Here is a 12,437-nt window from a genome sequence, read left to right as displayed (position 1 = left end):
ATTTTGCACTGTTTCCCACATTTTACACATTGCCTTAATCTCATTTGAAGTAAATGGATCCTTCCACCTTTTTCTCTTCCTCCTCTGCAGACAAGATGCAGACATAGACTTATAAAACCTTGCAATTTTGGGGCGCCTGGGTGGCGCAGTCGGTTAAGCGTCTGACTTCAGCCAGGTCACGATCTCGCGGTCCGTGAGTTCGAGCCCCGCGTCAGGCTCTGGGCTGATGGCTCAGAGCCTGGAGCCTGTTTCCGATTCTGTGTCTCCCTCTCTCTCTGCCCCTCCTCCGTTCATGCTCTGTCTCTCTCTGTCCCAAAAATAAATAAAAAACGCTGAAAAAAAAAAATTTAAAAAACCTTGCAATTTCAGCCACTTGCATACCTCAATAGTACTTCTCAATGATTTCCTTCTTAACTTCCATCATAATCATCTCCTTCTTCTTACCGCCTTTCTTTTCAACCTTTTTCTACATGGGAGCCATTGTGTATGTTCGCATGGATGTTGACTACAGTACAGTATTAATAAACTCTTGTCATATACTATATTTAATGTAATTGGCAATAAGGCAGCAGAGGAATGGGTCTATGTCTGCAGGCAGCCTGACCTAGAATGAAGCAAAGCATTCCTAAGCTTACTTTTGTATGGAAAAGCAAAGGACTGTCCATAGGTGCTTTGAAGTGACAAAAAATATACTAGCACCAGTTGTGGACACTTGAAAAACCACTGATTTCTGCCAAACACCGTGGCCTGAGATTGAGCATCAGAGCATGGGAGACAATCACCCCCAATCCCACAGAGAGAGAGAGAAGAACCATTGTCTCAGTTGTGATTATGTGACATTTGGTGTCACGTATTACTCGTATTACAAGACATCAGTCATTTATCAAGTTAAAATTTATTAGAAATGTTTGCTGATCTTATGGAACACTCACAGAACAAGTTACTCGCAATCCAAGGTTTTACTGTATATTTTAGCCAGATCCATCTGGCTAAAGACAAAGGGGAAAAATGGAAAGAATCAGGGAAGATGCAAACACAGAAAGGCACAGCAAAGCTTTATCTTCATATCAATCAAATTTGTAATTATATATTTGTGTGTTTATTGATTATTATTTATGTTCTCCAATAAACCGAAGGCCTGTGAGGCCACAATGTTCGTGTTCTGCTCAATATTTTACTTCCAGTGCCCAGCAAATTTATTGAATTAATGACTGAAAGCACCACAATACAAAAGGTCACAGATTCAGTACTATGTAACTAATATTATAAAACTCCATAGTTTAAAAATCCTTTATTTTTCCCATTTTATTTACTTAGCTATAATGTTTACTTGCTTCCAGACCCCAGTACTTTAACAGAATCATGAGTGTTTTTAAAGCCTATCTATAGGCCTCAAGTTGCATCATGTACTAGTAACATACTAGAGATCAGGTCGATGAGGGACCCTAGGCTTCGGTGCTCTAACAGCAATGAATTAGGTTTCATGCTGATCTTGTTCTGAAACTTCTCACTCTTACTTATGAAGACTTAATATGTAAATGAGTTTCCTTCCTTATGTATCCAACATCAGTGGCTGAATTTCTTGTCTCCAATACTCAGTCTTAAAGTAAGTGAGATTCAAAACTTGTTTCCACATAGCCTTGAAATCTGTTGCCTTCCAACAGACACCGATAACTTGTACAAGCCTTGATTATACTAATACACCAGAACTCATATTCTCATTTGCACTTGGCTTATGATAGCCTGTACTGTTTGATGTTGAATTGATTTCTCAAGGACTGATACATTTAAATTCTTATCTTATTAATTCACCACATTATAACTTTTACATGTGATCATATAGCCTGTTTGTCAAAGCAGTAATATGGACCAAAGATCTAAGTATGAGTTAAAACTATAAACACATAGTAGAAAACATGGAGGTAAATCTTTATGACCTTGGATTCGGTGATAGCTAGATATGTATATGAGTATGACACCAAAAGCATAAGCAAATAATAGTAATAATAATAATAATCAAGCTTCATAGAATTAAAAACCTTTGTATATCAAAGGAAACTATTATGAAAGTAAAAAGACAACCTACAGAATGGGAGAAAATATTTGTAAGTGTCTAGTAACCACAACATGCAAAGAGCTCTTGTAACTCAAAAACAAAAAGAGAACCCAATTTTTTTAAATGGCAAAAGACTTATATAGATATTTATCCAAAGCAACACAAATGGCAAAAAAACACATGCAAAGATGTGCAAAGAAAGACTAAGTGTTAACTAGAATGGAGGGCAAATGGAATCTTTGTAGATTGCTGGTGAAAATACAGAATGATGTAGCCACTACGAAGTCAGGCAGTTCCTCAAAAAGTTAGACATATACTTACTATATGACCTAGCAATTCTGCTCACAGGTTTATATCCCAAAGAACTGGAAATAAGTATTCAAACCAATAGTTGTACATAAATGTTCATAGTAGCACTATTCATAATAGCAAAAAAGTAGAAGCAACCCAATTAGCCAACAAGAGATGAATGAATAAGGGGAACCTGGGTGGCTCAGTCGGTTGAGCGTCCCACTTTGGCTCAGGTCATGATCTCACAGTCCATGGGTTCGAGCCCCATGTTGAGTTCTGTGCTGACAGCTCAGAGCCAAGAGCCTGCTTCAGATTCTGCATCTTCCTCTCTTTTGCCCCTCCCCTGCTCATACTTTGTCTCTTTCTCTCTCAAAAATAAATAAACATTAACAAAAAAAAATTAAAAAGAGATGAATGAATAAATATATATTTATTGTATACAGTGGGATATTATTCAGCTGTAAAAAGGAATGATGTATTGAGACATACTACAATGTGGATGATTCTTGAAAACCTTATACTAGGCGAAAGAAGCCATATGCAAAAGGTCAGATATTATATGATTCCATTTATATAAAATATTCAGAATAGGTAAATCTACAGGGATAGAAAACAGATTAGTGGTTGCCAGGAACTGAAGGAAGGCAGAAATGGGCAGATTGGGAGTGACTGCTAAATGGATATGGGGTCTCTTTTGAGGGTGATTAAAATGCTTTGGATTAGATAAAGATCATGTCTATACAACACTATAAATACACTAAATGTCACTAAGTTGTATGCTTTAAAATAAAACTAATGTGTAATTCTTACAGTGCTAACAGTTATCCAAAAATACATGTGTTTGCAAAATATGTCATGATTTAGCAGACATTTTTTTTGAGAATTTTATTTCCAACTCATGTTAGAGAAATTCAGTTCCTAATCCTCATTTCTATATATGGAAAAATAATATTTGCACTGAAAGAAAACAGGGAGTCTTGCTTTGCTAAAGGAAAAAAAATAACTGAACTTTTCCTACCATAATATTTTGATTTTAGCTCCTTAAAAATTATTACTATTGTATTTTATAAAATATTCTTTGACATCATGGCCAGCATACATTTAATGTTTAAACCGAAAGGAGATGGTATTCCATTGACCTATAGCTTATCTACTTTTTATCATTAAGGAAAAATGATCAAAAGATAATTGAATTGAAGAAGACTTTAGTTATGATATATGGGGTAGAATTCCCTACTTCTATAAAATAAAATTGAATTTTTAAATTATGAATTCTAAACCCCTTTACTACTGGCCCCAACTCTACCCACCTTCACTGACAAATTCACCAGCCAAGATTCTCAGCATCAAATAGGAAAAGCATCAGTAATTCTTTGCAAATATTTTACATTCTCATACTGATTTTCAGATAAGAAACAAAAAAGTGAAACAGAAATGATAAGAAGGGGGTCAAGATGTTCAAGTGTGCTATATGAAGAATTTAGTTTTTATTTTAAGAGCAATGGAAAGATGCTAAAGGGTTTTAAACAAGGGAAAGTTATGTTCTTATATGTATTTTTAAAAGATCACCCTGCAGCATTAGGGGGAAAATGGATTCAAGGGTATAACAGTGGATGTAGGGAGATATTTACAAGTTTATTCTACATGAGCAGGAAAGATATGATGGTAGTTTTTGGACAAGGGCATTGATAGTAAGAGTGGAAAAACAGATATATTTTAGAGATATTTGTGATATGGAATCATTAAGACTCTTAGAAGGAGGTCAGATAGAGGGATAAATCAGTTATAACCCACTAGGTTTCTGGTTTGGACAAATGGACAAATCATAATGCTATTTTCCCTACTTTATGCCACTACTATTCCCTTATAGCTCTTATCGCCCTTTTGCTTGTTTTTGCTGTTAAGCTGTATGAGGTCCTGATAAAAAAAAAAGGGTGGCATATTATTTTTCTGTGTTTACCTGGACCTAGCAGAGTACTCAGATGTAGCATTTTTATATAGGCTATGGATTAGTACAAAAAGACCAAAATTACCCACCCACTGCAAGTTCCTGATTTATTTAGCCAAAGATGCAGATAAACATCCAGTGAATGTCAGTATACCTTCCCTTGACTTCAAGGACATGTTGAATTTGCAATATAAGAAAAGCTAAATATCCTGTGGCAACTGCACCTCTTTTTATAGTTTTATATCACTACTCAGAAATAAAGTACACAAATATTTTTGTCTTTAGGAAAATGTTAACTTCTTCATTTAGGAGAATGTTAATATGACTTTGTTGGTTCATAAATCTAACTCAGTTATAGTAAGGCAACATCCTCAACTAAGTGGAAAAGCTGAGTAAGCCTGGCATTTCTGCAAGCTTTCCTTGCCTCTCACTACCTCGCATCCCAAAGAATGGTTTCACCTCACTGGCACATGGCAGATGGCCCTAAAATAAATCTCCTTAAGAGTTTGCAATTATTATTCTTCAATACACCACTGTATATTCAATATACATAGCTTATGTGTAGCTCTGAATTATATTGTTTAAATAGTGAATAAATGAAAATATATGAATATTTGTTAGATAAATACTGAGGGAACAAGCCAATTTATTAGCTCATAGATTTTGAAGTTCTTGGTCTTTTATAATAACATCATTATGATCTAATAAGTACATATATTTTATGAATATAGGAACTATATTCCATGCAAATTTCTCAAGTCCTCACATTCTTATACTACAGCAGCAACATACTTCTGACCATATTCAATGGTAGAAACACTATAGTATGGGTCAGTGGTAGCATCATTTCCTTTAACGTATTTTATAAACTGACTTAGAGCTGCCACACAATTTTTTATTAGGATCTTCAAAAGTTAACTCAACTTTTAAGACTGAATTTGGAAGTACTATTCAAATTTGGTTGGAAGTAGTTTTAGTAGGACATCTTCTTTTATATGTTCTAGTCTTAAATAGTCAGGGCTAAGTATTAAACTAGATGCCACATGTATGACACAAAAATAATACTGCCTGGTCCACAGAAAAATAAGCTAATACTTCTAGTCCCTGACAAAAAGAAGTAGACATGTCTATCCCTATTCATCCCACTAGTTAAATATAAAAACCCTGAATGTGATAACACAAAACAAATATTAGAAAACTCGGAAAGGCAGGGAAAAGAAGAAGGACACGAGAGGGACCATAGGAGTAGAAGAACAACCCACAGTGATAAATTCTCTGGCTTTCTTCTTTCCTCCCAAATATCTCAAAGTAGGTACTAGAGAAATCCACAACCTCAAAATGCTAATGGACACAAATAAAAAACAGTCTCAAGCAAATTCTGCCCTCCCTAGCCAAGGAACTGAGAAATGGGCAAACAAGTAGGACAGAAATCATACTGACAATAACCACTCTATTCCCGCCATATACCACTGGAAAAAGGAATTAAAAAAAAAATTCTTGCTATTTCTGTCAATAAAGGAAGGTCAAACGAGAAGCCTGAAGTTCTACCCTCATCAAGTACACTGAGGCACCCCTTCACACATCCTTTAATGCAGTGTCAGCAGGGGTCAAGTTAGGAGCTAAGACTGCCATCACTTCTCCCAGTATTGATAGGACCCTCTCCCTTAGACACAATTATCATCAGAGATCTATTAAAATAAAAGATTTAAATAAGATCTAAAGTCTCAAACATAAAACACTCTCAATGGAGACAAGTGAAAATCACTCATCATACCAAGAACAAAAAAATCTCAACTTGAAGGAGAAATTGTAATTAAGAAATACCACCACCAAGATAATAATGCACATGTTAGAATTACTTGGCAAGGATTTTTTTTAAAGTAATCTCTACACCCAACGTGGGGCTTGAACTCATGACCCTGAGAACAAGAGTCACATGCTCTACCAACTGAGCCAGCCAGGTGCTCCTTGACAAAGATTTTAAAGTAGCCATGATTAAAATGCTCCAATAAACAATTATGAATGATCTTGAGACAAATAAAATAGGAAGTCTCAGCAAATAAATCAGTGATATAAGAATCAAATGGAAATTTTAAAACTGAAAGTTATAAAAACCAAAGTAAAAAACTCAATGCATGGGTTCAACAGCAGATGAAAGAGGAAAAAAATCAGTGAACTTGAAGACAGAACAATAGAAATTACCCAGCTTTAATGACACTGATAAAATAGGCTTAAAAATAAAATGAACAAAGATTCAGGGACCTGTAGGTTAATACTAAAAAATCTAACATTCATGAAAATAGAGTTCCGAAAGGAGAGGAAAAAGAATGTGGGCCTGAAAAAAGTATTTAAAGAAATAAAGAGGAAAATTTCCCAATTTGACAAGGAACACAAACCTAGAGTTTCAAGAAGCTTAGAAAATCCCAAACAGGATAAACCAAAAGAAATCCATGCCAACACAGGTCATAATTAAACTTCTGAAAAGTAAAGACAAATGAAAATGATTGGAAGTAGTTAAAGAGAATGATGCACTCCCTTTAGAGGAATAATTAAAACAACAGTGTATTTTTCATCAGAAAACATGGAAGTGCCAGATTTTTCAAGTCCTAAAGAAAAAAAATGCTAAACTAGAATTCTCTAATCAGTGAAAATATCCTTCTGGAATGAAGCTGACATGAAGACATTTTAAATAAAGGAAATATTAGAGAATTTGTTGCTAGCCAACTTACCCTAAATGAAAATCTAAAGGGAAGCTCTTCAAACAGAAATAAAATGATAAAAGAAGAGAACCTGGAAGGTCAGAAATGAAAAAATAACGGTGGAAAGGCTAAAAACATCCTTCTTTTGAAGTTTTAAAATTGTGTTTGATAGTTGAAGCAAAAGCTATAACACCATCTAATGAGGTTCTCAATGCCCCAAGTAGGTAAACCTATAGACACAGAAAGTAGATTACTGGTTACCTAAAAGGTGTGGTGGTGGTAGAGGAATTGGGGAAGTAACAGCTAAGTGGTGTGCAGTGTGGGGGAGGGGATAAATGAGAATGTTCTAAAATTTATTGCAATGGTGGATGTATAACTCTTTGAATGCACCAAAAGCCATGGAATTATTCACTCTCTATGGCAAATCACATGGCTTGTGAATTATATTTCATTAAAGCTATTAAAAATTGTCAGGGACTATTTCTGGATAAATCTATAAATAATTTTCAAGATAAGAAACTTTCTTATCAGCATAAGACTTTAGCACTAACAGAGTGTAGTGTACTTTAAGAGGTCATTGGAAGTACACATTTTAGTCTGACATATCATTTCCTTAAAAGTTTATCATCATATGGAAAAGGTGTAATCTAAAGTTACATGTGTTATCATATAATATATAAAGTATGAGTCCGATTTTCAGCTAAAAAAATTCAATGATATTTAATTGCATTATGCCACATGATGCTAAATTCTAGTAATCTAAAAGACATCAGGCTTTCAAAAAAACTGCATGCTCTTGATGTCAAAAATTAGCTCTTAATGAAAAAATAGTTAAGTAGCAGAAGAGGCTAATTATGTTGGTTTAAGTCCTTTAAATTTCAAAATAAAAAGTGTTCTGTCTTTGCCAAGCTGAATATAATAGCCTGTGAATTATAAGATCAAGCAAGAAAACTGTATGTTTTCTAAAATATGAGTATCCTTCATCAAGTTTTATACTTAGGGCAGCTAAAAGACCTATGTGGAGGGATCAGCATTAAGCCCAAAGGACAGGCAGTGCACAGCAAGAAAGAAAGCAATTCCCTCGTGTCTTTTGCAGGTCACTACCAAGGACCATGTTAGCAGATCCATACCAGACCCTTAACAGGCAGTTCTGCTGCTACCAGTAATTAGCTTGGACAGCTCTGGCTCCAAGAGTAGCAGCAAGGCTACACCATAATGAGCTCAGCTGGGATTAGCAGGACAGGGCAGGGAACCAAGAGAGCTCAGGCATTCTGCATTGCGTATGTATCTAGGAGATCAAACAAGGATGGCTGGCTAGGTTATCCCCTCTCCACCTCATTCCAAAAATGAAGCACGGCAGTGTCTAAAATACAAGCTAATGAAGAGCGACACCTCCAACAGATGAGAGCCACATTAATTAACACAATCCCTAGATCATATTATACAGTTTCGGCTAGAGCTAGCAAATGTGCAACTTGTTATTGCATTATACATATATATATATTTAAAAAGCTATTCTTTTTTTTTCTTTATTTTTATTAACAAAAACCAGATTATTTCATTTTCAAATTTTATAAGGTATTTCTCTCACGACCTTTAAGCCACAAAAAATTTCTCCCAAATGTTTATCTAAGTCCATGTTGTTAAAAAAGAAACTCACTTTTCAATCATTAGCTCCTGGTTCTCCCTTTTGAAATAGGCCAGTTCATTCCACACAGCATCAGAATCTTCTTGGCGAAGTTGTTGGGGATCTGCTCTCTTTATTTTTCTGATAGGAGTCCTATTTTTAAAATGAAGTTGTTTTCTTCCTTAATATGTTCAAAATGCAATGTAAATTTATTTATACACTCCCTAAAATTTAAAAACATATATTGACCAAATTTCTAAATTCAAGCTATTTATGGAATGAATTTCCTCAAACCTAAGTATGTAGAAATTAAAATCCTGTGTGAAAATTTCCAAAAGACTAACCTGCTACTACAGAAAGCAAACATTTAAGCAGAAATATGACAGTCTTAGGTCTATTTCTCTCTATTCATTCTAGTAATAATAAAACATATATTGCAGGATGGTCACTTTCTAAAAAAGGATTATAAGCAATCAACTCATCTAGAATTTTTTGCCAACCAATCTGAATGCCATATATGCACTTTCTCTTAAAACAAGCTATCATCAGTAAATATGTCAGAAAGTAGTTTTCACACTTCTAGTGACTACTAAAGTTAGGTGAGCAGAGGCTAAATGCAGGACAAATTGCTTTATCACTACTTTACTGACAAGTGATATGAAATATTTTCCATTCTTCAAAAGAAAAAATTAGATGTGACAATTACCTACAAAACATGCCAAATGCCCTTTATGTTTTCAATTTCTGTACATAAAACAAACTCTTCGTTTTTATTTTGTAAAAGTGCTGTACTGGCCAATTTAGAAACAGTATTTCTCTACAGAACAGACCAATGTGTATCATCAACATTGCCCTAAAGGATCCATCTCAAAAGATGAGAGGGTAGTAGATTTTCTGTACTCATTCAGTCCTTTGCCCTCTGTTGATACTGTTAACAGGGGAGCCACTTACGACTAACCAAGATCTGAACACCTGTTCAGAGCAATTGAACTGAGACCGCCAATTCATTCAGATAAGCTGCAGAACAAACTGATGGATAGTAAAGATTTTCAAATTACATACTAGGTTGAAGTAGTTTTAAGATAGTTAACTATATATGTGAATTTCATATTTCTCTGGTCTTTCAATTAAAGAGTTATAAACTTTGTATTACCATTATTTTATTTATTTACTTTTTCAATCATTTGGGTATGAACTAATTTTGCATTAAGTTATCTACTTTACTAATCTACTCTATTGATATTTAAGTGTATACAATAATTCATCATCACCTACATTATGAAATCTGCAAATGATAGGAATATCTATAGTTATTGCTAGCATATTTATCTGCTTTCATTTATTGTATTATCTATTCAAAACTTCACAAGAAAGATTTGAATACCACGTAATTTCTTTAAAATCAAACAAAAGCCATTAAAACACCTATACGATGCTACTCGATTCCATTTAATATTTAGGGAAATGCCTTTATGAGCTATGTAACTCACATGCCACTGCCTTCTTCCCACTGTTTTAATTGCTCTTTTACTGCTCTGTAGTTGGTCTGTAACATCTGTAGCCTTTCCTTGCGTTTTTCATGGGCATCTCTTAGCTCATCATTTTCTTGGCTCTGTAGAACACAAAAAAGCAAGTACACAAGTTTTAAAAAGTATGAGTATAATGTTGCAAATAAAAGGTTCCCATCTAAATATGAAATTTGAAAGTAAACAGTAAATATAAATTAATTTGTAATACTTATTTAAACAGAAAAAAGGGAAGGATTCTTAAAGTCACAAAATAGGTTTGCTTGGTAAATTCAACAGATGCACTGCATTTTTTTTAAGCTTAGTAATTTCAAAATTTTGCTGTCAAATTAGTTCCATTCCTTTCCCTGTAGTCAATTAGTACACATACAAATATTTGAGTCAATTTTACAGAATTTTAATTTCTTTTTCAACAAAAGGATTAGTCTGTATATAACAAAATTTTATTTTCGTAATTATAAATGCATAGAATTAGTGTAAAAACACTAATCGTAGTAAGATCAATGCTTCTGCCCATGGATTTATGATTCGCTTAATACAAAGCATAGGGATTACACAGGAGGAAAAAAATCAGTTTGGACCTATGTCTGAAGTAGCATAGTGTAACATTCTGGGCTGCATTGTACAGAATCGAAATGGAAGAACTGGGCTTTGTACTCTTGAAGAGGTCATAGAAACATTACTGGGTTATACCATTAAAGTCAACAACTTCTAAGTGTTCAAAATAGAGTACATGAAATATGTCTTCATTTAGATATACCCACAAAAAGGAACTTATCAAGGCCAAATTTTCAGTTCCTAGAGGATGTATTTATGTTACATATGCACTGTTTCTCAAAGTAAAGTAACTCCTTGAATTTAACCATGTGAATTTCAAATTTGTTTTTTAAACTTTTTCATATTTCTATATGAAGGAACCTGTATAGTTATTTAGTGGAGGCAACAGGTACTCTCTAACATTACGGTGAGGTGAAATGAGTAGGCACATGGCAGTCAGAAAAATCTGAAATTTATTCTTAGAGCTTTCTCATGTTGGCTGAATAGTCTTAAGAATACTATTTAAATTAATTCAATTTCTTTTTCTGTAAAATACTGAAAAGAGCACAGAGATTTAAATAATGATGACTAAATTAAATGAGCAAATATGCAGGTAAAGCCACTGGCACTATGCTTGCCCGGTAGAGGCACAAAGCAGAAGTTAGCTTTCTTCCCTTTCATTTTCCCAGGTATTAACTGATGTCCTTATCATGAAGAAGCCAAATTCATGGATTCCTGAACCATCTACCTCTCATCTCAACAGTGAGATAATACTTACAGAGTTTGCATTATTTTACTGCAATTCTACCTGTCTCAACAGTATGGATATTTTGTCATTCCACTTTGAATGTAGGTCTAGTAGGATAACTTCAATAAATCTCTCAAGTAGTTATTAGGAAGTATCTGAGTCCTGTGTGCACCAAGCCTCTGTATGCCATCTGGAAATGGAAGTGCTTGATGAAAACGCACGAGAATGGTATCACTTGAAAGGGGCAATCAGAATAAACGTTATCCTGAAGAGCTTTAGAAGATAAACAGATTACAGATACTGCAAACTTGCTAAAGAGTAGCATGGTTTAATACCATGGTTAAAAATTCAGGATACTGAATTGAATTTTGCTCATTTCAACTGAAGAACCATATATTAAGAGTCTATTACATGCAGAGTGTTAAGTGCTGATAAGAGTTCAACTCTTCCTGCTCACAGTTAGTATATTTTATCTTGACATAGTTACTAAAATTCAGTGTGTCCCAGTTTCTCCATCTTTAAAATAAAAGCTATTTATATCTCTCCTATTCTAAGACAAAAGAATGATTTACCCCTTTTAAGAAAAAATTTTTAATGTTTATTTATTAACAGAGTGTGAGTGGTGGAGGGGCAGAGAGAGAGGGAGACACAGAATCCAAAGCAGGCTCCAGGCTCCAAGGTGTCAGCACAAAGACCAATGCTGGGCTCGAACTCACAGACCACAAGATCATGAACTTAGCTCAAGTCTGATGCTTAACTGAGCCACCCAGGCACCCCAGGATGATTTACCCTTGACCTTAAGTTTTCCCTACTGTTGGTAAACAATCCAAACATCACTTTACTTCTGTAAATGATAAGCTTTCTAAACTTAGGTGAAATAATTTAAATTAACCAAATAGAAAAGTAATAATTAATAATGTTACTTCCTCATAAATGAAGATAAGTTCATTGTGTTTATTAGAATTCTTTAAGAACTAATCAGATTTATTAGGATTTTAAACAGGA

General features: G+C 34.3%; 1 protein-coding gene across 2 annotated transcripts in view; it reads right to left on the bottom strand.

Moving 5' to 3' along the window:
* The window catches only part of CNTLN (centlein), a 311,202-nt gene that overhangs the window by 132,071 nt on the left and 166,694 nt on the right, over window positions 1-12,437 (bottom strand). For both annotated transcript variants that reach the window (XM_078436769.2, XM_078436771.2), the window contains exons 11-12: window positions 10,112-10,233; window positions 8,655-8,774 (exon numbers count right to left, since the gene is read on the bottom strand). In XM_078436769.2, the coding sequence (XP_078292895.2) occupies window positions 8,655-8,774; window positions 10,112-10,233 (242 nt within the window). The remainder of the gene's footprint in view (window positions 1-8,654; window positions 8,775-10,111; window positions 10,234-12,437) is intronic.

Source organism: Panthera onca, chromosome D4 (assembly GCF_046562875.1).
Source record: "Panthera onca isolate mPanOnc1 chromosome D4, mPanOnc1 haplotype 2, whole genome shotgun sequence".
Classification (NCBI taxonomy): Eukaryota; Metazoa; Chordata; class Mammalia; order Carnivora; family Felidae; genus Panthera; species Panthera onca.
The sequence above is the reverse complement of the archived record's forward strand: the minus strand, read 5'-3'. Positions and strand labels throughout refer to the sequence as shown.